We start from the raw sequence: 24,643 nt of genomic DNA on the forward strand, positions 1-24,643 counted from the left end.
AAAACCTTGTAATCACCGCAAACTCAAGTCGAAGAAATAGTACGTCGACTTCTTATTCAACCTCAACCAACACCAGCCTAGCAATCCAGACCACTACATCCGTCCCGCCTACTCATCAACGTCTATAAGAACCCCACAGGACACCTCAATGAACATTGTGGTAGCCCTGGCTGGCGTTCTCTTCCTCATCATCGTCATCACCCTCAGCGGGTACTGTATCCGGATTCGTCGCCTCGCCCAGAACCAACCTCAGCTGCCCATTCGCGAACCCCGCACTCCCAGACACTGGCAGCAACCATTCCGTCCCTTCACCTGAAAGTGTCAGTAGTAACAGCCGGACCGATTCTTCTCCCTGGTCCCGCCAGAGCAACAACAATCAATCCAAGTATTCAGCCTCATCGGCACCCAGCCTCAACAGTAAACCAAGATGAACCAGGGGGTTACTACAGGGAGGATATGCCAGCTATGCGCCCCATCCAATCCCGTTTTCACCATTGCAACTTCTCACTACTGCAGACTTGCGGCCAGCGTGCTGAAGGTCCACCATATTTGAGCCACAGCTCCCAGAAATGCAGTCGAGTGCTGTGAGACCGTATATGGTCCAAACAGCCTCCCATCGCACCTTTGTGTGAATGGTGAAGATGCCGGCATGCCGAGAACGTGGAACAAATAATATAAACGGCGCCAGTGTGATCTCCAAACACCCCCATTCTCAAAACATAACTACCTCTTCTCACTATCCCCAACCGTATACCCTCTTGCCACACCCCTCCTCCCCTCCTCGATAGCTGTGCTCTCTTCCTCAGTATAATCACTCCCCAACCCCTGCCACGTCCTCTGCGACCTCAAGAACTCAGCACCCGGACTAACCACCCCATTCACCATCGCCAACTCAGCCTTTGGTCTCAACGCAAGCGCCCCATTCGTCCCATTCCTGTTCTCTTCTACCACCCCCTCTTTCACCTCCCCGCCCTCCCTCTCCTCCTTAACCTTCCTCACCCTCATCGGCCGACTAGTACTAATCAGCCTCCCAGTCCTAAGATCAAACTCTGGCGGCGCAGACTCCTCTTCACTATCCTCATCCTCCTCTTCCTTCCCCTCCACCACCTCCTCTTCTTCATCCTTACCAACCGGCGCCTTCACCCCCTCAATCCCCCCCCACCAACTCCCCCCCCAAACCCTCTCCCCATCTCCCATCAACGCAACCTCCAACTCAAACGGCGTCACCACCGGCCTAAAAAACCCAGCATCATCCTCCACAAGACTGCTCTCCCAACACCCCACCACCACCCACCCATCAATCTCCGCAAAATTCGCCAGCTTCGCCGGATTCAGCTTGCCAACCACAACCGTATAACTCTTTTTATTCGCCGCCGCAATCCTCTTCCTGAGCGCATCCACCGAACACAAGTAGTTCGATACTGAAAGCGTATTCACCAATATCCCAATGATACCCGCAGTTGACAGAGATAATAGCTTCGCATACCGCCGGCCGAGGAGTCGTCTTGCGGAGAGGAAGCTAGATGATGGAAAGGGGGAGTGGGGCGTGTCATGGATGTAGAGGGAGCCTACCCTCGAGGAGAGGGCTAGTAGCAGGGCTGTTGGGGGGGTGGAGATGTGGAAGAGAGAGTATTCTTTTAGTGAATCCCCCTCCGGTGTAGAATCGGAGGAGGCGCTGTGGGAGACGATCTTCCGGTTGGGCAAGATGTTCGTTGGGTCATGGGTGATGGCCGTGGAGTAAATATTTGTGTATCCCTCCGACACAAGACGTGAGACAACCGCCGGAACGTGGGATTGATACGTCACATCCGCCATGATAACCACCTTTGCGTCTTTTCCTGGGTGTTCCCTCTCGAAAGCTTCGACCGTCTCGTCGAGGTTGAGCCGATGTTCGGTAAACACGTAGATAACAGGTAATCGGGACGTGGGCGAGAGACACGACCGGCCGTAGTGCACCACAACCTGGGCATCGGCGTGTTCAGCCGCTACTTCATCAACACAGCACGCGCTGTAGGAAGTGTCGGCCAGGATGAATATCTTCTCGTCTTGTTTTGGCCCGGATGATTCCTCCTCTTCTTTTCGGAGAGCAGTCAGCTCATCCTTGAGCGCCTGGACTAGCCTCGGCGCATCGACCAGCATCGCATCTGGGAATTGTAGGGCTATCGTCTTCCATTTTCCCAGTCGCAGTTCTCGCGCCGTCCGTGCGACTTCGTAGATTTGGCGGAGCTCGTCGTCGGTTTTTCGCGGCGCCTTGGCCTCGGTCTGGGAATCTGGGCTGGCGTGCTCAAAGAGGTGTTCGGCTGGGGTTGACAGCACCGGGGCGGAGGATAGTTCGGTCATTTTTGGTTTGTTGAGCTGATCCTGGACGGTGAGTCGCCGGTGGTAGTCGCCGTCTGAACGGTGACTTGGAATTTTTCCTTTGGCGAATGCGGGGCACTGTTGATCTGCAGATTGCCCCGCGCTTGGGGTGACGTTGGGCGGGCCGCTGATCCTCCACCAAATTGTGCCTGGCGCAAAATCCCGGTAAGGCAGTTATTCTAGTGGGGCAGTAGCTTGAAGAGCACTGAGACATGAACACAGCTCAAAATCAACGATGAGGAACGTGAGATGAAGATTATTATTTAGTATATGTACAACAAATTTGAGCGCCAGAAAATACAAGCATCGCTAATACATCGCTTCTACCATCCATTATGAGATCGCGGTCCTAGAAGACCGTCAGAGGGTTCCACCCCACAGCAAGCACCCTGGTGGCTGTGTAGAAAGCCAACGCAACAGCATACGAGATGCTCGAAAACAAAATCACGGCCGTCCAACCCGACCCAGATAACAAGGCGCCTCCAATTGGGACACTGCTCAGCGTACCAAAGCTGGCCACCATCATCGCCGTTGAAAACAGTCGCCCAAACTTTCGGTGATCGCAGAGCTGACCCAAGCACACCGGCACCAAGCCAATGTTGCTGCCACTGCCAAACCCAAACAGCACCGCATATACAATCAACATCGAATTCGAGTGGCCAGCCGGCAACCACAGCGCCAGTCCCGTGATCAAGCAAATGGCGATAGTGATGATAATAACGTTGAACCGCCCAATCTTATCCGCCAGAATTCCCGGCAACACACGTCCCAACACGGACCCGGCGTTCAGGTATGACAACAGCAGATAACTTTCCGTCGCATCCTGCCCGTGGTCAACCGCGTACGACACAATATAAGTCAACGGAACGAATAGGCCCCACTCCATGAAGAACACACCGAGAGCAGCGCATGCGAACCGGGCATCTTTGAACACGGAAAAGTCGGGCCAGACCGACTGCACCTTTTCGCCCTTAGCGGGGGGCAGTCTGGTCTTGATGAACAGATTGGCCGGGATGGCGAGGCCGAGCATGATCAGGGCGAGCACTCGGCTGCTCCAGTTGAACCCGATGGTCGGCAACAGCTCTCTCAGCACAATGGGGAAGATGACGCCGCCGATGCCGCCCGCTGTACTCGCAATGCCTGTCGCAAAACCTCGACGGACGTTGAAGAAGTGGGCGATGGAGCCATAGGCGGGACAGTTGAGGAGAGCACCGCCCAAGCCACCCATGACGGAATAGGTGAGGATGATCTGATAATATTCTGCAGGGTGATGGTCAACCTCCGCCGTCTATCATTTCAGAGAAGAAGGGGCACTCACCAGTACACCAGCTCAGCAACAACAAACTGAGCGTGATCAGCAAACATCCCATAGCAACAATCAGCCTCGCGCCATATCGATCAAAAATAGGCCCAACTTGGACCCCCACGAAAAACACAATAAACAGGTACAAGCTAAAGATCCAGCCAATCTCGCTTGGCGAGTTGTCCTTCAACTGGTGCGTCGAAAAGTACGATTCAAACACAGCGGCCGAGTTGATCAATCCGTACAGCGACAACATGGCACAAAACGACCCAAACACCACCAACCACCCCGTCACACCTCCCTCGGGAAAGTCAATCGTGGTTGCCGCCGATGGTGAGCGTTCCAGCTCGAGCTCGGGATCCTTCTCCGTGGTTGGGCCATAGTGGTTGGCATCCGGTATGGTACGTCGCGACGCCACTCTGACTGCCTCTACCTCAGGTTCGGTATCAGACGAGGAGGCGGAATCAGTTGGCGATGTCTTTTCACCATCAGCTATTGGAACATCCAATGTCGAGTCTGATGATGAGTTGTTGGAACGGTGGTGTGGTGGTGATGACGACGAGGAAGAATTGGTGACGCCATAGGGAGCGCTTACACCAGCATCCCCTGTTGTGGTGGTGACATGACTCTCTCGCGGCGGTGGCATTTGCGTCTCTTTATGAACTTTGAACCCCGGAATGCGGGAACGACGCCCTTTCAACACCTCTCCCGACCAAGCCGGAAAGTGGGTATTTTCTTTTCCTGTTGCCGGATGAGAGGGGGCGGGGAGCGGATTTCGGCTGTTTCCGGTCTGGATGAGTGAGGATCGGTACCGATGCGGTGATATGGGGCCGGTGTTTAGATGTTGCTGATCTTTTGGTTCTACAGATAACAACAGCTTCTTTTTCTTTCTTCAGATGGTGAAGAAGGAAAAGCGGAAGAGGAGAAAAGAAGGGGACCAGTCACACTGATGAAGAGGGCATGTATCGGGAAAGGGGGGGCCGTGGCCGACAGCTAAAAAAGAAAATTCGCCCGCGTGGGTCTGGTCCAAGGAGTGCTTTCCCCACAGTTTGACTTCTAGATTGGATTATTCCCGGCCGGCACCCTTCCAAACGGCTTCGGCATTGCCTCCAAAGGCAGGTTGGGGCGGGACAAGCTGACATAATTGGCGGTGAATTGGTCATGGAAATGTCTTTCTTCCTTTGCCCGCTTCTGCGTGGGTGGGTATGGATGTGTGCCTGACATGCATGCTATGACCAACGTCTGAGCGGCCACCGGCAACGCCTCCCGTGAGGCGCTACTATCGGGAGACGGAGGGTGGGACGGGAGGGCCCGATCTTTCGGGGGGAGTTCCCGGTTTTTTTTTTTTTTTTTTTGTTCGGCAAGCTACCAGTTCTCGCAGTGATTTGCGGTCAAGCAAACGACGGTTGGGGATTCTGGAATTGTCGAGACGTCGAAGGGGGAAGGACAAAAGCCAAGAGAATTGTGGATGCGTCTCGGCATGCGGGCGGCTGACGGTTGGCTGCATTGGCTGGCTGCCGTCATCCCTGTCATTTCTTTTGACATCCGCTTCCTCGAGTGTGGGCGTCGGAACCGAACATCGCGATGATGCACTCGAGATTTGGATTGGTGTTACACAACGTGAGATATCGGATGAGGGGAATGGATATCTTAAAGGATATTCGTTCGTTCATTGAGATTGGAACCCGTTGTTTGAGCCCCCGCAGACGTGTACTTTGGGGCAATTGACTGGATTGGACGGCTCGGATGCCAGCGACCGAAGGCTTGAAAGGGACTGTGGTTGGCAAACATTAACGTAAATCGGCTGCCGAGCTCTCCAGATTGGTGGGAGTTGGAATCTAGCATTGGGTGTGCTAAGTCGATCGCTGATTGGCCAGCTCGTCAAGTTTTCAAACAACCTCAGGACTGAGCAAGGCTGATGTCTGGGGTGTCTCGCCAGATGTGTTGGCGGCGCAAGTGTGACCCACAAGAAACTCGCTGGCGATTGGTCGACTCGCCAAAATCACATCCTACGAGGCTGGGGTTGATGATGAGGCCTTTGAACACGAAGGTGTTGGTTGTTCGTGATGGGCAGGTTTGATTTAGGGGGCAGTGGCTGAGACTTTTTCTTTCTTGTTGGAAGCTTTTGATCATATCTGACAGAAGTTCTATAGGTCTGTGCAGATTGATCTCAACAGTCTATAAGAAGAGACCGTAGGACCAAATTTTTGGTTGGAATCTTCTTCTTAGCCCAAGCATCACATAGTCGTGGTCCCACTCCTATTGTTGCCTGTTCCAGTGCTGCCAAGCCTCCAAGACTACCAGTTTCGTCTCAGTCCAACTTTGAGAGACTCGAGGTCCCAGCTCGATGGTCTCCAGGCCGAACTTATCTCCTATTTTATGACCTACCTGTCTCTTTTTCAAAATGCGTCTCCCTCTATTGCTCCCCCTCGCCCTCTCACTTGGCGCCTCCACCCAAAACTTCGTCAACCCATCCCAAGACACCACCCTCCTCTTCTCCTCCAACTTCCCCGGCGCCTCCATCACCTACAAAGAAACCACCGCCCTTCTCTGTGAAACCACCCCGGGAGTCAAATCATGGTCCGGCTACGTCCACCTCCCCTCCACCCTCCTCGCCGATGTTCCCTCCTCCCTCGACATGAGCATCTTCTTCTGGTACTTCCAGGCCCGCAAAAACCCTGAAGAAGCTCCCACATCCATCTACATCAGCGGCGGCCCCGGAGCCTCGGCCTTTGACGAGACAAATGGGTTTCCTTGCACTTTCAATCCAGACGGTAATTCAACCAGATTGAACAACCAGAGTTGGAACGAAGAGGTCAATATGCTGTATATCGACCAGCCTGTCGGGGCAGGGTTCAGTTACTCCAAGATCGTCAACGGGGTAGTGGACTTGATGGACAGCCTGTCTGAAGACGGCTCATTCTTCACTCCTGGAACGGTCGAAGAACTCCAGCAAGACAGTCTCAACTTGACTGTAGCCCCTGCTACCATCCAGTCCCTCGACCCCCGAGATGGGATCAACACCACGCAACAGGCAGCGAGGGTGATGTGGCAGTTTACCCAGGTCTGGTTTCGGGAGTTTCCGGGCTATGATACCTCCAATAAGGAAATTAGTCTTTGGACTGTTTCGGTTCGTCTTTCCCCCTTCCCCCTACCCCTTATTCCCGCATACTAACCTCCCTTCTCCCCCTCAGTACGGCGGCTTCTACGGCCCGTCCTTCATGGCCCACTTCCACAGGCAATCCTCCCTCCCAAATTCATTCCCCCTCCAGCTCTCTACCCTAGGCATCCAAAACGGCTGCTTGGACGTTCTTACAATGGGTTTGTCATACCTCGACTTTTCACTCAACAACACTTACGATATTCAAGCATATCCTGAAGAGGTGTACTCCTCCGCCAAGACTAATCTCACTGAGTACTGCCAACCCCTCCTCCTATCCTGCCGGCAATCAGTCCAAGAAGGCGACCCGTTGGGGTATGGAAGAAACAGCACTGTCAACCAGGCGTGTGCCCTAGCAGCGGGTGTCTGTTTTGGGTTTGTCCAGGGGGCGTTTACGAGCTACTCCGACCTCAACCCGTTTGATATTACGCTGTCGCATCCGGAGACGTACCCCCCGTTGCACTCGGTCGGGTACCTTAATCAACCCTGGGTTCAAGCCGCGTTGGGAGTTGCGGTGAATTTCACTGCTGCGTCGAGGTCCACGGGGGGTGTCTTTTTCGCCTTGACCGGCGACCCGATGAGGCATGATCTTTCAGATTTAAGGTACGTTTTGGAGAATAGAATCAAGGTCGCGATGGTGTATGGGGATTTGGACTATAGGTGTAACTGGTTTGGGGGGGAGGAGATCTCCCTTGCTGTTGGGGGGGAAGAGTTCAGAGAGGCGGGGTATGCGGATGTTGATGTTGGGGGAGTGGTTGGGGGGTTGGTGAGGGAGGTGGCGGGGTTGAGTTTTGTGAGGGTTTTCGATGCGGGGCATAGTGTTTATGGGTATCATCCGGGGGTTGTGAAGGAGATATTTAAGAGGGTGATGGACGGGAGGGATGTTGCGAGTGGGAAGGTGGCTGCCGACGGGGGGTATCGGAGTCAGGGGCTGGTGGATGTGAGGGGGGTGAAGGTTGCTGCTACGAAGGGGAGGGATGCGGGGTGTTTTCTCGCGGATGTGGGCAGGACGTGTGATCAGGGTCAGGTGGAGGCATTGAGGGAAGGCAGGAGGGTGAGGGTTGAGGGGGGGAGGGTGGTTGAGCCTGGAAGAGAAGGGGAGACGAGTGTAGATGGGGATGGGAAGGGCGGGGAGGAAATGGAGCAGGTTAAGAGTGGTGGCACTGTGAGGGAGACGGCCGCGATGGCCGCGGTGATGGTTCATATGGGGTTAATGACTTTGGCCGTTCTATGATGTGGTGTAGAGTCTGGGTGCGTTGGCTGGCTGCTCAAGGTGTCATTGGCTACATCCTTTTGGATGGTTCTTCTGTATGGTCCTGAAAATATCTCTCACTTCTCATTGGACGTAACCCGTAGGTTGCCTAACTGCTGCGCCATGACAGTGCATCGGCAGGATTCTGACATGTCACCCCGAATTGTGATCCTGAGGCTGTTGGGAATCGATAACTATTCTTCAACTTTCAGTAACCCTACGCTCATCTAGAAAAAGGTTCACACCCAAAAGAATGGTCCCGCCAAGGAGCACGAGATCGAAACGTGGATGCATTACCTGCAGGTACGTCACCCATCTGACCCATCTCCTCTTGAACACTGACACTGCCCAGAATCCGCCGCGTCAAATGCGATGAAACAAAACCCCAATGCAGCCGCTGCATCAAAGCCGGCCGCACCTGCGATGGATACGCAGCCATATCATCACAGCTAAGCGGCCGGGACATGGCAACCGCAGTCAAAACCCTCCAAGTCGTCGGGCCAGCGGCCAGAGTCCTGGGGGAAGCCGTCCTGACCGAAGACTCTGCCTGCTTTGACTTCTTCCGAATGTGCACAGTCGCCATGACCAACACCGCCTTTCCCGCCCCCTTCTGGTCCCGCCATGTCCTCCAAGTGGCACATTTTGAGCCGGCGGTGTGGAAGGCCGCAGTGGCAGTCGGGGCACTGCATCGGAGGTGGGAGTCAAGAAGTAAGATTCGGCTTCGGGCTAAGCCTATCAATTCAGGCGCGGCAGGGGGGGAAACAGAGGAGTTTACCAAACAGGGCATGCAGCAGTATTGGGGTGCTATCAGTATGGCGCGCACCATCCAGGATCCAGGGGTGCTCATGGTTATGAGCGTTATTCTCGCCGCGGCGGCTAATATGGCTGGTGAATGGGCAGCAAGTCATGTTCACATCCAATCCGGGCTCAAACTCGTCGCTTCTCAGTCACCCCACAACACCATGTCCGGCGAGATAGCCTCGATCGCCCAATCTCTCTCCCGTCTCGACCTCTTAGTCATGACATTCGAAGACTCCCGCGCCCGCTACGCCTATGCCGACCCCCTGACCGGCAAACTGCCCTCCTCCATCCTCAACATGCCCCGCGTAGGCAAGCTCTACGATTTAATGCAGGCATCAATGCATCTCTTTGGCATGTTCCGGTACTTTCTCAGCGTCGAGGGCGGGTACATCTTGGGTTTCGTCACCGAGGAAGATGATCTCCCCCATTTGCAAGCCCGAATCGCCGAAGACGTCATCCGTTGGAAAATCGAGTTTGAGATCCTGGCCAACAGAATCTCTTCTTCGGCGTCCCAAGCAGAGCGAACCACACTGCTATCCTTAGAACTCTACCACTCCGTCTTGTCTCTCATGTCCCGCGCGGGAATCGCCGGCCCGGCAGTCAGATGGGACCCCTACACTGACGAGTTCGCCCGCGTCATTTCCCTCTGTGAAACCATCAACAAGAACATCTTCTCCCCGTTGCCGTTCTTCATGTCCCTCGAGCCAGGCCTGGTTATGCCGTTGTTTTTGACCATAACCCGGTGTCGCCATCCCATCGTCCGACGCAGGGGGCTGAGGTTGTTAAAGTCGTTGAACCGACAAGAGGGAATGTGGAACAGCCCTGCCGCCTGTGTGGTTGCTGAACAAATGGTTCTGGCCGAGGAAGAGCTTCTCGAGTTTCCACTGCCGTTGTATATTGAGAACTTGGATAACATGCCGATGGACGGGCCCACCGGGGAAGGATGGGAGAGGAGCATGGCGCCGGAGGAGTTGAGGGTGACGAGGGATCAGCTGGAAATTGATGTGGAGAGTGGGAGGATCGAACTGAGGCTGTATACGGGGCTGGGAGAGGAGGAAAGGGAGGTTAAAAGGGTGAGTTTGGGGTACTAGGTAGAGGTATATAACCATACTTTAACATTATATGATCTTTAAAGTCTCCGTGTGACCGAGCTCAAAGAAATTTGACTTGACATCAGGGTGACCCCTGGCATAATCCGTCTTCTCTAGAAAGAAACTGCCCCGACGCTGACACAGTCCAGTCTGATCACCGGCTCCTCTCTCAACCAAAATGCCAGCCACTCCTTGGGTGTGCCAGACGTCCAACGCAATAAGCAAGAGCATGCTCTGAAAATCGCTATTGGCCAGCGCTGTCATTATGGCCTCTTTGTCCTCCGGAGAGTCTTCCAACATCTTGAGTTCCCAAAGAGGCTGGTCCGACAACCCAGTCCACTTGGAACGATCGACTGGACCATCACACGGCTCGAATGACTGAAACAAGACCATCGCTGAGTTGTCACTCTTGTCCCAAACAACCACGCCATACCTACCCACCTCCTCAGCCGTCATCACCGTCCCCCTCAATCGGAGCCATGCCCCCGGTTTCAAAGCGCCATACTCGGCCCCCTTAGCTGCAAACTCCACCCCCCAGTCCTCCACCACTGCCGGCTCTTCATTCTGCAGTCTCCCCACCCTCACCTCGCCGTTCACACCAGCCCACGACCACGTCGGCGCCCGGTACCTCCTCGGCCTTTTCCTCCTTGGATCAACCGGCCTCCACATCAACGCCGACAACCAGCTCTTTTTGTCTTCCGCATCGATAAGCAAACCAGCCACATACCTCTTCTTCTCCCCCCTCACCCTCCCCACCTTGACAATCTGCTCCGCCAACGCACCAACCGCCCAAAGCTTATCTCCTTCCTGTCCAAGAAAGCGCCGGGTGTACTCCTCGACGATGACCCCCCACTGGGCAGTGGTGCTCGTATCAATCAGTGACCCAACAGGGTATACCCCCTCCACGAGAGACCTTCGCCCTGGTATCATCCTGTCTGTTAACACGGTTACATTCCCCCCCACCCCGGCAAATGAGTTGACGCAGGACCAGTACAACTGCCGCTGCGCAAACACCAGAATCCGCCTCGAGAGCAATGACTCTTGAAGGGTCCACCCCCTAGTAGTGATGGGTTCCGCTGGTGTAGAAGGATGTTCCTCCACGAGGTAAACCGTGCCAATGATATCTTTTGTGTCGTGGTTTCTAAGGAGAACACAAACCGGTCCAGTTCGGAAAGGAGAAAATGCTCGCGGGGCAAGAAAACCTTCTGCTGCTGCGGAAGCGGAGGCAGCCAATATGGTGAGAGTAGCCCGTCCATAATACGACGCCATACGCGTGATCTCGAACGCCTTGTCCGGGTTTGTGCCGAAGCCGTCAAGGTTGTCCTGAATGATACAGAGCGCGTCGATCCAGAGGTATTGAAACCCAACTTGACGAGCAACCCAGATCGCATCCTGAAGCGTTTGGTCCAAACTCAAAGGGTCAATAGACCTCTTGTAAGCATCAAGGTTCTCCGACAGGAGCTTAGCTCTCTGATCACCTCCCCAACAATACGACAAAGCCACAAACCCACCCCTCGAAATCCGTCCCAGCAGCTCCTCCCCTTCCTCCCATGTCTCAACCAGCCTAAGTCTTGGCTCATCCAACCTCCCCAAATCCAAAACCCGACTCGGAATATCCCCATACTCCACCCTCTCCCCCCCCAAAACCCCCACCGGTCGTCTCGGCATATCAATCTCAATAATCTGATCCGTCCTACACCACGTATGCCCTTCCAAACACTCCCGCAAACACCCCCTCGCAAACCCCATCGACTCCTCCGACCTCACATCCCTCACATACGGTCTACAACTCGTATACACCCCCGCAGCATTCCCCTCAAAGGCATAAACATCCAACTCCCCCACCACACTCGCTACCAAAACCGGCACCCTCTCCCCAGTAACCCCATCAAAAACCCTCACCATCAGACCCAACCCATCCCTTCCCCCTCTCGTCTTCCATCCATACAGCTCAACCCGGTATTTCCCTTTTTTCAAACTATCCTCCCAGGAAATCCCTCGCCACACCCAACTGTACAACTCACATCCCTCCTCGGCAGCCTCCCTAATCCCCTCAACATCATAACCCAGTTTCAGCGTAAAGTGATGCTCAGTGTTGTCACGGATAAAAAACTCCCGCGTGCATTGTTCACAGATATATTTCCCGTGACTTGTCCCCTTGGGCACACCATCAAAATCACACCAGAAACACGGCAGCTTTGAACGTCTGACGTCCAGGTCGAGGTGGATCCCGGAGCAGTGTCGACATGAGTGAGGGTTTTTAAACGTGGAGACGACAGGGACTTTCATCGTGGGCAGCTGGTCATGTGGAAGAGACACAAACTGAAAAAAAAAAAAAGAAAAGGAAAAATGGGCATTGGGAAAAGAGAGGAAGAACAGCTGCCGCCTGTTTGTTGGCTGTGTAGTCAAGGAACCAACAGCAAGTCTTGGCCGTTTAGGTGCGCCACACACATCATCCATCCACCAATCACATCACAACAGCCCCGAGCCTTCGCAGAAATGAGGACCACAACCTGTGTAGATTCCCCTCCCACTAACGCTCTACCATAAACCCTAAACGCCCGCCATGCATACCATTCAACACTATCCTCCTTAATCCCAAAGTCTAATCTCCCCCTTGGCACCAGCAGTAAACACCTTGCTAGTCTCCTGCTCCGACCAAGCAACACAATTGATAGCACCTCCCGAACTGTCAGCCGTCAACTTGCTGTACAGCTTGCAAGTCTTGAAATCCCAGAAGCAGACGCTACCACCAGTGTCACCAGATGCCACAAACTGCCCATCAGGACTGCACGTAATGCCAATGGCGCTACCAGCCGTGTTGTGCCCCCTCCATGCCTTCTTCCTGTTCTGGCGGAACTTGTCCGAGCCTGACGAGTAGGCGACGATGGAATTGTCGCTGCACTGATACAGCACATACTTGCCGCTGGGGTGCTGGGTTGACTTGGTGAGGGCGAACATGTCGGGTTCACTGTGGCCATGTTAGTATCCAGTATTATAAAAAGTAAACAAGCAAAAAAACAAAATAAAAAAAAGTAAAATAAAAACATACCTGATGGTCTTGATCTCCACCGGAATCCCATACTCCCAAACCCTCAACGACCGATCATCCGCCGTCGACATGAACCTCCTGCTATCATCGATAAACTCGAGCGTGTTAATCGCCCCCAGATGGTGATCATACTCCTGCACCGTCTCGTTCCCCGCCCTCGAATCATACTGCACAATCCGATTGTCACTCAACCCCGCCAAAAACTCATGCCCATTCTCCGACCCAGGATTGAACTTGACCACATGCGGCGTCTTGCCCACATTAAACCTCTGCACGCACTGCCCCGTCTCCGTATCCCACAACCTCACCTTCCTATCAAACCCCCCACTCAAAAACCTCCTCCCCGCCGCTCCCCCCGCCCTCACAAAGTCCAAATCCGTCACCGCCTTATTATGCCCCTTGTAACTCCTCAACACCTCCCGATTCCGATACACATCCCAAATCTTGACCAACCCATCCGCGCCCCCCGACAACCCGAGATGTGACGACCCAGGAAACAACCTAAGACTGGTAACCGCACTCCCACTCCCATGCCTCCCATGCGGCCTCCAGACATGCACCACCTTTTTCGGAATAAAATTCGTGACACTTCCCACCTCCTTCGTCAAAGAAATATCCAAATCCTGGGGTACATGCAAATAACCCCGTCCCAAATAATCAAACTCCTCCCCCCCCTCAAAAACACTCGTCTCCTCCCCTTGCTTCTCCACCTCCTCCCTCCTTTGCAAATTAACCTCTGGCGCCCTGATCACAGTCCCACTCCCCACCACCTCCTCCTCAACCTCCTCCTCATCACTCCCCAACTCCCCCCCTTCTTCCACTTCCACCTCCTCCCACCTCGTATTCTTATATTTCGCCCACGGTCCCAAATAAGCTCCCTCCCCATCAGCAACCGTCGCACTCCCCTTCCCCTCCCTTCCCCTCTTCACCTCCCTCGCCATCTCCTTCATCCTCTTACTCCCAACAAACTCCCTCTCCGGCCCCCCATCCCGTTCCACCGCCCGGTGTTTCGCCCGAAAGGTATGCTCACTAATAAACGTCTCCTCCGCCCGCCCAGTGAGGACGTTTTTTCGCTTGTCCCCTACGCTCGGCTCATCGCTTCCTTTGAAGGGGTTCGCTGGACCGAGCTGTGGTCTCGCGAGGTCCGTCCCAGAATACGGTACCACCGCGTGGGCGGATTCAGCAGCGGTGTGGTTCCGGAGAATCAGTGCGTCGCGGACGGGGAGGTCGGGGGGGTATTCGTTAAAGTCGGCCATTTTCACGCGCTATGTTTGACAGTTTTGATCGTTTGTAATTATCGAGAGATATCTGGCGAAGTTGGGTAATCGTCAAGGACGGCGATGATAAGGACGGTCGGTTGGTCGCAAATCGATTTGTTGACCTTGGAAACAGCAAGTTGCATTGTGTTGCGCGGCAGCCGAAAATGCGATAAGATAAATTTCTGACAGGGGTGTCACTGTGGCGCGCCAGAAGTTGGCCCATGCTTTCCCTAAGCACAGATCACATCAACTGATTGTTGGGTCCGTTGATCAGCGACATCAACGTCGCAAGAGCCGGCATAAAAAGACAATAAATCACAAGAGTGGAAACCAAATCATCAACAGAGAGGTCTAGTATATTTATAAAAACCCCGTAACATATTTGTGTACAGAGAGGTATCCCAAACAAACAAGAAACTCCGGCACCCCAACCAAACAAGCCCAGTTTACAGGAGAAACTCGTCGTGACCTTGGCGCCATCCCATAGCCCAACCCCCTTCCCCCCCTTTCTTCATTTCCGTGACCCGCCATTCGTTCCAGAGAGAGACAGAGAGAGACAGAGAGAGACAGAGAGAGAGAGAGAGAGAGAGAGAGAGAGGTTGGTCACTCGCACACACGTCTATGAGCTCCGCCTACTGATATCCAGATTTTCGTCCATAGCAAGGTATCGTGTCCATGTCCATGTGCAAAGTTATATCATCATCGCCTGGCCTCCTCCCCAAAGCTTTCCCAAGCCAGTCGTTTCCACCATCATCTGCCACCACCATTCACATTAATCATGTCGCTATGTTTCCATTATCAACGCATAAAATTGGGCACTCGTCGCCCGCCTTGGCAAGATGGGGCATCGTAGTTCGAGTCCTTCCTTTGCCACGAGTTGGCTGTTGTCATTCTCCACGTCCCGTCGTCGCTCGCATGCACGGTGAGGCGGTCCGAGGCGAATATCATAGCTGAGCTGCTTAGTGGGCCTCGTCCCGGATAAGCGCAACAATCATGCTGTAGAGGTAAAAGAAGAACAGGATGAGATGGAATCCGAGCTTGGTAAACGATTCCTGTGTACATGTTAGCCCTGCAACTTCGAGACAGATAATTACCTTCAGAACTAACCTTCTTGTGGACGTTAAGCTTGCGGAAGATCTCAGTGGCGTCCAGAAGATGGGTGTTATCAAGAATCCTGCGTCATGTCAGCTAACGTTCACCCTGCAGCGCATAGCGCCATGTCATGCGGGCACTTACTTCTTGATGTTCCAGGCGAGAAGCGGCAGGTTCAAAATCAGAGGCACCCAATATCCGTTGATCAAAAACAGAAAGGTCATGAAAGCGTGGACGGCAAACTCGGGAAGGATGTAGGTGTTGAGGCGGTTGCAGAGGTCGGTAGGGTTGATGTAATCGCTGCGCAGACGCAACAATGTTAACAATTGACAATCCCATCATGTCGTAAGCGCCAGGCTGCAATCGAATATGACGTAGCCGCATCAAGCCAGCGAGTTGTGCCACAACAAGCCATATAGCCCACATAGCGGCCTATTCGCCATATTGGACAGTCCTGGGGGGAGAGAGCGACGTACCATTCCAGATCGCTGTACATGATGGTGAAAAAGACTTGGAGGAAGAGGTTGACGGCATTTATAATGACCGCAAACAGGTAAAGCCACGCCTCGCCCGACATCTTGACGGTTGGTCTTTAGATATGACTTGTTGCTTATAGCAAGACAGACACTCGGTCGCAAAGTCCCAGACACGGATGGCGGGATGTGATGCGAGAGGGGGTCGCCACGAGGAGGTCGGGCGCGCAAGCTTGTGTGTGGATAGGTGGGTTGTGCGTGGAAGGTCGACGAAGAATGTCGTGACTAGCTCCGCTATCTGCCGATGTCGGTCGCTGGGTAGAAGGAGGCGTGAAGACGGTTGACGGAGATGTCGGACAAAGTGTTGAGTAGGCGCGGTGAGGAGCGCAGGTGTAGGAGAAAAGGAGGACACTTGTTGGTGCAGATGAAAGAGGAAGTGGATGGGATCGAGAGGGCTGACGGTTGGTGGTCTCGGCAAGGAAAGCTGTGCCAAAATGATGAAAGCATCTGCCTCGAGGCTGGTTTTGCAACTGGTCCAAGCTTCTTCTCAGTGTAACCCAACCGCATCGGCTTGTAAGAGGTCCACCGAGTCAAGGTGGGGTACATGTCACCGTCGCTATCTGGATTTATTATCTACACACATGACAGTTTATCTCTCTCTTCCCCTCTCGAGAATGGTTATTTGATGGTTTTGCGAAGTGTTTCTGGGACGGTCACAGTGTGTCTCTTCGGCAACATTTCCCGGTGCACAAAACAATAATGCTGTGACACAGGCGCCACCTCATCGGGAAGCCTCCGCCCTATCTCCGATGGTACGCCTTGTGCAAACACTTTTGGGGGGCAGTGATATTTCTACCTAAACTGACAATCATTACCTCAACAACCTTCCTTAAGAAGAAGCAGGCATGGCGACTGGCCCGCCAGGCGATGTTGGTGTACGAGCAGTCAAAACCTCAACACCGGTCTCCGTTACAAGTAGTGTGTGCTCTGCGAACTAGTTAGCTATCGAATCTTCCGTCATCTGTTGCAAAAGCTTACCAAACTGGGCAGTCTTCTTGCCGTCAATAGTAGTGCTGGTCCAGTTATCGGGCCAAGTGATATCCCTATACTTGCCCAGCGCGATCATGGGTTCAATGGTGAAGGTCATGCCGGGCTTGCACTCGCCAACAGCCTTGTTCTTGGCATAATGAGGAATGTTGGGAGGGCAGTGGAAGATACGGTTGATGCCGTGGCCAACATAAGTACGGATAACGCTGCATTCCTTGCTCTTGGCATGGGCCTCGATCGTGTTGCCAAAGTCGCGGAAGAGAGTGCCGGGCTTGACCATCGCAATCGCCTTGTCCAGACACTCGCGCGCAGCCTCAACGACCCGAACAGTATCAGGATCGGCCTTGGCGCGGTCGCCTACGTAGTAGGTCTCGTTGAGATCGCCGTGGAAGCCTTCGTGGTAGAGAGTGACATCAAGGTTGACAATATCGCCATCAAGAAGAACGCGCTTATCGGGAATGCCGTGGCAAATAACCTCGTTGACTGATGTGCACACAGACTTGGGGAAGTGGTTGTAGTTCAAGGGCGACGGATAAGACTGCCTGCTTGTTAGTCAAGCCCGGAATCTCCACAGAGAAAAGGTCATACGTTGCGCTCAATGCAGGCCTTGTGCACAATCTCGTCAATCTCGTCGGTGGTGATGCCTGGCCTCAGGGCAGCAGCCGCGATATCCAAAACTTCTCTGGCCAGACGGCAGACCTTGCGCATGCCATCCTGCTCCTTGGCGTTGAGCTGCTCAATCTTGTTCGCCCTAACGAGAGATCGGCCAGCCTTGGGAATACCATCTTCGGCGTAATCGGGGTGAGGTATCGACTTGGGGACTTCGCGCTTGGGAGAAAGAGGATAAACTGGTCGGAGGGGTCCAGAGAAGCGGAAGGTTGGGAATGGGTTGTAGTAGCCGGTGTCTGGATCGGGTTTAGAAACCACCTTGGGTACGAACAAGTTTCGGGGGTCAAATATACTGGTCTCTGTCTTGTGCATGGACTTGTGTGTGCCCTGTTGAAAGAGAAAAAGGTCAGCACGTTGCGCTGTTGAAAATAGCTTCAGCATAGGCGGAGGGGGTAACTGCGCACCCAGTTCTTCTTGAAGCAGTCCTGCGAGCAGAAGAAGCTGTCCTTGATACCCAAGCTCAAGCACTTGGGGCACTGGAGGGAGCTGGCCTCATTTTCGCAGTCGACACCGAGGCACTTCTTCTTCGTTGGGGGTTCTTCGGCCATGGTGATGGTATCTTTTTTGCGGGGTCTTGCGAAGGAGGGGCAACCGAGATTTGCGATGAAGAGCGCTGAAAGAGTCGAGGATCGATAGTTTGTTGCTTGTGTTGATGCTGCCGAATATCCTACAGAATTCAACAAAGCTGGCTCAAGTCAGGTCTGCGCTTCCAGTCACAACAAACAACAATGGGGGAGACCAGGACCAGGCAAAGAATTGTACTTTTCAGGGCGCACCCAAAACAGAGCTTGTGCAGGGCGCCGGGTTGACATGGGTCCCGTCCAAAATCGCGTGGACGGGCCTGGATTCGTCGCCGCAAAAACGGCACCGTGGCGTCGGGTTGTGGCGGGGGTACCAGCCGGCGGCTTACATAATAAGTCTTAAACGCCCGCGTAGGCCCGCCGATGGTAGCCGGTGGAGTTGGCTCGGCATCTGTCAGCCCACTTCTTCCAATCATCTCAACTCGAATGAAACAACTGCTGGAAGAACTCGAGTGTTTTTTGAGATATTTTGTTGCGGGGTGAGTCTGGAAAATGGAGAAGAAGCAGAAGATTGTAGTGATTGGGGCTGGGCCTGTCGGGTCACTGGCAGCTCTGTATGCTGCTAGCCGTGGAAATGACGTCGAAATCTACGAACTGCGGGGAGGTAAGCATGGGCTTTTTTCTACTGCTTTTGAAGCCATCACCGACCGTTCCACTTGCCCCTCATTCGCCGCTCTCACTTACACCCGACCTGGCGACACTCAAAATCAATTCAATTCTCCTGCTACTTGTTGGTAGAGCACACAATTGACAATGACCATGACTAGACCTCCGTGACCCCTCGACGACGCCACTAAACTTCACAAAGTCCATCAACTTGGCCCTGTCAGAGCGTGGCTTGAATGCTATGCGCCACGCAGGCCAACCAAAGCTCATCGACCACGTCAAAGCTGCCACCATTCCCATGAGAGGCCGCATGATTCACGGAAAGAAACCAAATGGTCAACTTTATGAGGAAGCCCAAGACTATGATATCCATGGAAGGGTAGGCTGGCCTCACTTCCTTGTCTCTCATCTTATACTGACCTTTCTATTCAGGCAATCCTCGCCATTGACCGCGGTGGCCTCAACAAAAGACTGCTCGATATCCTCGAAGAAATGCCCAACGTCACCTTCTTCTTCAATCACAAGCTTACAGGAGCCGACTTCAACAAGAACAAGGCGTGGTTTGAGGTGAAAGATGGGACATCATCAGGGGAGAAAGGGCAGCGAGCCCGGGAAATTGAGATCGATTTCGACTTTATGATTGGTGCCGATGGCGCTCACTCGGCAGTCCGATATCACCTTATGAAGTACACCCGCATGGACTATGAGCAACAGTACATCGACACGTTGTGGTGCGAGTTTCAGATTCAGCCCAAGGAAAACCCAGAAGATGATAGCTTGATGTCCAAGTTCCAGATATCGCCTAATCATCTGCACATCTGGCCAGGGAAGAAGTTTATGTTTATCGCCATTCCCAGCGACGTAAGATTCGCTCCCTTCCCTCCTCACCCCTACATCATGCTAATCATCGCTTTTCAGGACGGCACCTTCACCTGCACCCTCTTCGCCCCCGCCGAATTCTACACCTTTCTCGAATCCGACCCCTCGGGCACCCACATCCCCGACTTTTTCGACACCTACTTCCCCGGCGTCACCGACCTCATCCTCCCTGCCCAATTGATCTCCTCCTTCCACTCCAACCCCCACCTCCCCCTCATCAGCATCAAATGCAAGCCTTACCACTACAGTTCCTCGGCCGTTATCGTAGGCGACGCCGCTCACGCTATGGTCCCCTTTTACGGTCAAGGCATGAACGCCGGTCTGGAAGACGTCCGCATTCTGTTTGACATCCTAGACAAACACGCACGAATGGACGAAGAAATTGTTGATCATGACCCTGCCTCGGCACGGGAAAGAGCATTGGATGAGTACTCCCGTGTTAGAGTGCAGGATGCTCACGCGATCAATGATTTGGCACTGCAGAATTATGTGGAGATGAGAGCCTCGGTTTTGAGTTTGAGTTATCGGTTTAGGAAGTGGCTGGAGGAGCAGCTGAGTGTTTGGTTGCCTGGGTTGGGGTGGCAGACGAAGTATTCGAGGGTGAGTTTTGGGAATGAGAGGTATAGTGAGGTTGTGAGGAAGAGTGAGCACCAGGGCAGGGTGCTGATGAGGGCGTTGACGGGGCTGTTGTTTGGGGCTTTGGGGGGGCCGTTGGTGGCGGCGGGGGTGGTGATGGCGGTTCGGTATCGGAGGGCGGTGGATGTGGGGTTGAGGGCGGCGATGGGGAATGTGGATAGTATGGTTGAGTATATGACTATGAATAGGTAGGGTGATGGTGGCCATGAGGGTTTCTTCGTATATAGAGAATGGGAAGAGACACTTGAGCATGAAGAGTTAGATATATCTTACTGCTGTTGATGATGCCGATTAGGTCGATCAGTCGTTTCAGTTGTAGGGTAAGTGGTAGTGTTAGTGTCGCAGATGTTGAGGGTTCGCGCTGAAGCCCAGCGAGCAGGTGAGATTGCAGTTCTCATAGGACAGTTTTCTTCGCGTACACATGATTGCAGAAACGAAAAAAAGGTTGCGGTTCCATTGATTCCATATATTCTTTATACAACTAGTATCCTGAGCCCGTTACACTCATTCTCGCTTTCAAATTCATCACTATCCGGCTCAACATAACCTCCACGGAATAATTTACCATTTTGGGCATTTGTTCCCACCACTGGTTTTACTTCAGCCCTCAGTCGCTTTTTGGAAAAGTATATCCCACTCATGAACACCACAACGCCATTGCTGTCGTCATGAACCTCTGTCGCGAGATCACCTTTGCCGGAGGTCCATGAGCTCAACGGTGTCAGTGTCACCATGCCCGGAACCGCAGCCCCGATGCCAATCTCGACAGTGGAAGAGTTGGAGAACATAACGACAACGCCACTTCGAGCCGTGGTATATGTCTTGTTCACAACCCAGACTCCATGTTGTTCGACGATCTTCCTGTGCCGCCTTAACATCCCGACCCTGTTCTCTTTGACCCATTTCAAGGTAGCCGACTCGTCATAGATACGGTGTCTCAAGACAGGATTTTGGATCGTGAGAACCGCACCTTCGTCCTTCTCACAGATGAACACCATCTTGGGTGACGGTGAGATTGGCGATGATATGCTGGGAACGCGTGGTTAGACCTCAAGGTCAATAGTTATTATGCAAAGCAGGGGTGGGGGCATCCTACTTGGCCGCGACTTCACCTCCTAACTCATGGGAGATCACGGATCTGGACTTTTTCGGCCCCCATATCAAGCTAGATGGCTTCTAATGCCTGCTCCTGACAAATTCATCATCGGGTGCTGTCCATCCTCTCGAGGTGACAAGGTCTTTCCCAGCGGTAAGTTCAACAATGTAATGCCAGTCACCGTCCGAGTCGAAGTATCCGCAGCAGCCGGGATACAGGTCATCAGTGGTAAATTTCTTATATAGTGTCCATCCGTAGGGGTGGTCCTGGAGAAGGCGGGCATAAACATGATGGAATCGTGAGTTGTTTGGCATGATGCTGACCTTGTCACCGCCTGACAGGAAGGGGACAGAACACAGGTGGGAAAGAAACCTTTCGTTTGCACTGAGGGTAAGATTAGTAAATTGATCAACGAAAGTTTTTTTTTGGATTTATTTTGGATGGATGGATCTCAAGACATTCCATTGCTTTCGGTATCGGGCTTCCTTTTTCAAGTCGTGCCCAATGTGAGCAGGGGGAAATTGCACTGCCACAGCGGCTCTTTGCCTCAGCGATCTCTGGCTGCGTAAACAACGATCATTGGCGCAAACCTGTGGCTATGGCTGCTGTAATCTGTCTGCTGTTCGAGACATGACCGCTGCGTAGTTGGCGCTGGTGTTGCGTCAGCACACAGAATACGTAGACTCCGTTTGTGTCACGGGTGCACAAGACTGACTCTATCAATCCCTAGAATGAATGAGCGACGAATGAGCTGAGGCCAAACACATAAAACGCCTTCCTAGGTAAAGATAGGTTATAGGTATGAATGGGAATACACATCGCCCCAATGTCATGAACGCCTTTCGTGCACAGCTTCAAGCACCAAAGTGTACTTATGGAACCCACAATGCCTTCTCTCGCGATGACCCCTGGCACAACTCAAGGTTCCTATCTCCCCTCGCCCCTCCACATCCGGCTTCCTCCTCTTGCTGGACCCACTCATCTCTCAAAGGAACGACCGCACCGTGAAGCGCAGTTCTAACCGAGACATCGCCCAGCTATGTTGTTTCCAGAGATGTATACACCTTCTTGGCCATGTCGACACATAACTGGTCATCGACGTTCCAGAGCGTGGCGATGTCGAAACCCGGCAACTTGGAATGCGGCAGCGAGATGTAGCTCATTCATCGCAGTCTCATTCCCTACACGACCTGTACCGCAAGCGGACAAGTAGGCCAGGAACGGAGGGTTGGAGTTGGGCGCGGTCTCGACCAGCTCGTTAATGGCCAGCTCGTCGCCGCTGTCAGGGATTAGAGCGCTTCCGAAGGGATCTTGCTTGTCGGTTTTACCATGTCCTATAAAGTGTAAGATGCAGCATGACTTGAGTCTCTTGACTATATCATGAACGCCGTGGTATCGCGGGAAGTCACGAGAGTGGTACACCTGACAAACTGCCTTGGCCTCATCTTCGGCGTGGTGGAGTGCCTGCTGACCCGGTGGCCTCGGTGCGGAAACTAAGAGGGCCTTTTGCGACCGCAGTGTGCCAGCTAGGTGGTCATGACGCTGTTGTCTGGTACGGATGAGAACGTTGACGGACAGGCTGTACGAGGACACAACCTTGTCAAGGGCTGTCTCGGAATTGCGGCAGAGATGATGGCCCGTAGCGTGCAAGGGAAATCCGATCAGTGAGCCGGTGGAGTCCACCAAATGTGTGGCATGGAGCCTGAGTTGCCAGTGCCAGCGGGGGGACCATGGTAGCCGAGGTAGTCCAACACAGGTAGGACGATGTTGTCCCAGAGCCAGCTCAGCGTCTCGACCGACTGTGGATCTGAGCTGCGGGCTTGGATGGATTGGATATCGAGGTTGGGCAGTTGATGACTAGATATTTTGTCCGCCTGAATCACCAATGCGTCTCAGCGGTGCGACGTAACATTTAGTGCAACCATTGGTCCATCCTTTGCCGCATGCAGCATATCAGTCTCGGTTGCATGGCTCATGAAGCCCTCAAACATTGGCTTCTTGCGAATCGACTCAATCGCTCTGGTCAGCTTGTCCTTGTAGATCCGGCGGGCATATTGAGACCTAAGCCCGACACGGTACCTGTGATTTTCGATATCTTCCACTGCCCTCAAAGCGCGCGCCATAGCACTGTTTTCGTCAAGAAAAGCGCGGCTTTTGGTGAATTGTTCTACCAGCTCAGGAGTAGACTCGCTCAAACTGAAAATGTCACCTCCGCGTAGATTGAGGAGTGAGCTTGACAGTACCGCTCGACCCGTCTCGAGTAGGGTCATGACATAGGATGCGCCCTTATCGAAATGGAGAGCAGACGCTGCCGAATCTGAGCCGATGCCGAATCTGAGCCGATGCCGAGAGCTTGACTAAGAATGCGCTGCTTGTCCTGGGTATTGAGAGAGTATGAGATCGATACTGGTACGAGCTTGGCACAAGTTTCAACTGCAGCCTCGGCACGATCGCGATCGCGGCTGTCGAACACGCCCGGCAGCGACAGAACTCCCTCCCAGCTAGGATTCGGACGTGGAAAGAGCCCACCTTTGCGTCAAGGCGGTGAAGAACAGGTCTTCTGCCTGCCGAAGACTTTTTCCATCGCGGAGACGATGGAACCTAAAAAGGTGAACACGCGCAAGATTGTAGAGGAGGGCTGCTGTCTAGGGACTCGATTCTGGGCTTGTGTTGATTGCAGCCTCCAGTAACTCAATGGCTTTGTCGGTTTCTTGGCGCTGTCGGTTGGAGGTCGTACAACCATTGTCCACCAGCAGAGCTGCCAAGTTGTTCATGGCACACCTGGTCACTTCCTCGCTATGGCGGCCTGGGTGTTGTCCAAGCGAACGGGTTGCCAGTTGCACTGCTTCCGCTAAGTCCTCGCGATCACCTTCCCCGGAATATCGATCACCTAACAATGCGGCCAGATTGTTATGACGGCCTGGAAGGTCGTCGGAGGTGTCCGTGTTCTTGATGACTTCGCGCATCAGAACAATATAGTAGTTATAACCTCGGACGGCCTTAGTAAAGTAAAATTAGCTTAGCTTAGTAACCGCGAGTAAGTAACGGTAATTTAGGAAGTTAATACCCTCGGCTAAGCTATCTCGCCCTTTATCATTTTAGCCGTATAATACTACTTTATTAATTAATATACCGAATATAATTTACCGTTTACCTAGCGCATTATAATTACCAATAATAATTAAACTACTAATCCGGTAAGCCTAATTAAATTAAATATTTCGACTATTATATAGCGTCCCGTACGAAGGGCAAATACCGGTTATTAATCCTCGATAATTATAAAAG

General features: G+C 53.1%; 10 protein-coding genes across 10 annotated transcripts; 2 read left to right on the forward strand and 8 right to left on the reverse strand.

Moving 5' to 3' along the window:
* Positions 1-723: 723 nt before the first annotated feature.
* On the reverse strand, positions 724-2,340 carry DPH2_1 (Diphthamide biosynthesis protein 2; the record flags this gene model as incomplete). Its single annotated transcript, XM_062880390.1, has 1 exon — positions 724-2,340. The coding sequence occupies one exon, from the start codon at positions 2,338-2,340 to the stop codon at positions 724-726; it is 1,617 nt and encodes a 538-aa protein (XP_062731100.1).
* A 243-nt stretch (positions 2,341-2,583) lies between these two features.
* Positions 2,584-5,149, reverse strand: DPH2_2 (Diphthamide biosynthesis protein 2). The gene is made up of 2 exons (XM_062880386.1): positions 3,677-5,149; positions 2,584-3,618 (listed from the first exon to the last, which is right to left on the reverse strand). The coding sequence occupies exons 1-2, from the start codon at positions 4,305-4,307 to the stop codon at positions 2,708-2,710; spliced, it is 1,542 nt and encodes a 513-aa protein (XP_062731101.1). The 5' UTR covers positions 4,308-5,149; the 3' UTR covers positions 2,584-2,707.
* QC761_512220 (uncharacterized protein) lies at positions 2,596-9,972 on the forward strand. Its single transcript, XM_062880391.1, has 6 exons — positions 2,596-5,456; positions 5,520-6,791; positions 6,856-8,013; positions 8,066-8,129; positions 8,250-8,376; positions 8,426-9,972. The coding sequence occupies exons 2-6, from the start codon at positions 6,066-6,068 to the stop codon at positions 9,963-9,965; spliced, it is 3,615 nt and encodes a 1,204-aa protein (XP_062731102.1). The 5' UTR covers positions 2,596-5,456; positions 5,520-6,065; the 3' UTR covers positions 9,966-9,972.
* A 20-nt stretch (positions 9,973-9,992) lies between these two features.
* Positions 9,993-12,254, reverse strand: QC761_512230 (uncharacterized protein; the record flags this gene model as incomplete). The annotated part of the gene is made up of 1 exon (XM_062880392.1): positions 9,993-12,254. One exon carries the CDS (start codon positions 12,252-12,254, stop codon positions 9,993-9,995), a length of 2,262 nt encoding a protein of 753 aa, XP_062731103.1.
* A 284-nt stretch (positions 12,255-12,538) lies between these two features.
* On the reverse strand, positions 12,539-14,273 carry QC761_512240 (uncharacterized protein; the record flags this gene model as incomplete). The annotated part of the gene is made up of 2 exons (XM_062880393.1): positions 12,539-12,936; positions 13,018-14,273. The coding sequence occupies 2 exons, from the start codon at positions 14,271-14,273 to the stop codon at positions 12,558-12,560; spliced, it is 1,635 nt and encodes a 544-aa protein (XP_062731104.1). The 3' UTR covers positions 12,539-12,557.
* A 962-nt stretch (positions 14,274-15,235) lies between these two features.
* Positions 15,236-15,945, reverse strand: ERV14 (COPII-coated vesicle protein; the record flags this gene model as incomplete). The annotated part of the gene is made up of 4 exons (XM_062880394.1): positions 15,236-15,328; positions 15,384-15,450; positions 15,513-15,668; positions 15,845-15,945. 4 exons carry the CDS (start codon positions 15,943-15,945, stop codon positions 15,236-15,238), a joined length of 417 nt encoding a protein of 138 aa, XP_062731105.1.
* Positions 15,946-16,506: 561 nt separating this feature from the next.
* On the forward strand, positions 16,507-20,551 carry BNA4 (kynurenine 3-monooxygenase, mitochondrial precursor). Its single transcript, XM_062880396.1, has 4 exons — positions 16,507-18,742; positions 18,906-19,123; positions 19,177-19,605; positions 19,663-20,551. Exons 1-4 carry the CDS (start codon positions 18,631-18,633, stop codon positions 20,449-20,451), a joined length of 1,548 nt encoding a protein of 515 aa, XP_062731106.1. The 5' UTR covers positions 16,507-18,630; the 3' UTR covers positions 20,452-20,551.
* Positions 16,731-18,612, reverse strand: fma1 (Methionine aminopeptidase 1; the record flags this gene model as incomplete). The annotated part of the gene is given in 5 exon segments (XM_062880395.1): positions 16,731-16,828; positions 16,880-17,426; positions 17,477-17,884; positions 17,962-18,489; positions 18,500-18,612. 4 exon segments carry the CDS (start codon positions 18,103-18,105, stop codon positions 16,731-16,733), a joined length of 1,197 nt encoding a protein of 398 aa, XP_062731107.1. The 5' UTR covers positions 18,106-18,489; positions 18,500-18,612.
* A 181-nt stretch (positions 20,552-20,732) lies between the features above and the next one.
* QC761_512280 (uncharacterized protein) lies at positions 20,733-21,669 on the reverse strand (the record flags this gene model as incomplete). The annotated part of the gene is given in 3 exon segments (XM_062880397.1): positions 20,733-21,288; positions 21,356-21,435; positions 21,454-21,669. The coding sequence occupies 3 exon segments, from the start codon at positions 21,667-21,669 to the stop codon at positions 20,733-20,735; spliced, it is 852 nt and encodes a 283-aa protein (XP_062731108.1).
* Positions 21,670-23,016: 1,347 nt separating this feature from the next.
* Positions 23,017-23,625, reverse strand: QC761_512290 (uncharacterized protein; the record flags this gene model as incomplete). Its single annotated transcript, XM_062880398.1, has 2 exons — positions 23,017-23,212; positions 23,261-23,625. The coding sequence occupies 2 exons, from the start codon at positions 23,623-23,625 to the stop codon at positions 23,017-23,019; spliced, it is 561 nt and encodes a 186-aa protein (XP_062731109.1).
* Positions 23,626-24,643: the final 1,018 nt, after the last annotated feature.

Source organism: Podospora bellae-mahoneyi, chromosome 5 (genome assembly GCF_035222275.1).
Source record: "Podospora bellae-mahoneyi strain CBS 112042 chromosome 5, whole genome shotgun sequence".
NCBI lineage: Eukaryota > Fungi > Ascomycota > Sordariomycetes > Sordariales > Podosporaceae > Podospora > Podospora bellae-mahoneyi.

Coding starts and splice junctions, on each gene's coding strand:
- QC761_512220 (XM_062880391.1), top strand. CDS start 6,066: ATGCGTCTCCCTCTATTGCTCCCCCTCGCCCTCTCACTTGGCGCCTCC. Junction 8,014..8,065: donor AGACGGCCGCGATGGCCGCG/GTGATGGTTCAT, acceptor GATGTGGTGTAG/AGTCTGGGTGCGTTGGCTGG. Junction 8,130..8,249: donor TCCTTTTGGATGGTTCTTCT/GTATGGTCCTGA, acceptor TGTGATCCTGAG/GCTGTTGGGAATCGATAACT.
- DPH2_2 (XM_062880386.1), bottom strand. CDS start 4,307: ATGCCACCGCCGCGAGAGAGTCATGTCACCACCACAACAGGGGATGCT. Junction 3,619..3,676: donor GTTGCTGAGCTGGTGTACTG/GTGAGTGCCCCT, acceptor ATCACCCTGCAG/AATATTATCAGATCATCCTC.
- BNA4 (XM_062880396.1), top strand. CDS start 18,631: ATGGAGAAGAAGCAGAAGATTGTAGTGATTGGGGCTGGGCCTGTCGGG. Junction 18,743..18,905: donor AATCTACGAACTGCGGGGAG/GTAAGCATGGGC, acceptor GACCATGACTAG/ACCTCCGTGACCCCTCGACG. Junction 19,606..19,662: donor TTATCGCCATTCCCAGCGAC/GTAAGATTCGCT, acceptor ATCGCTTTTCAG/GACGGCACCTTCACCTGCAC.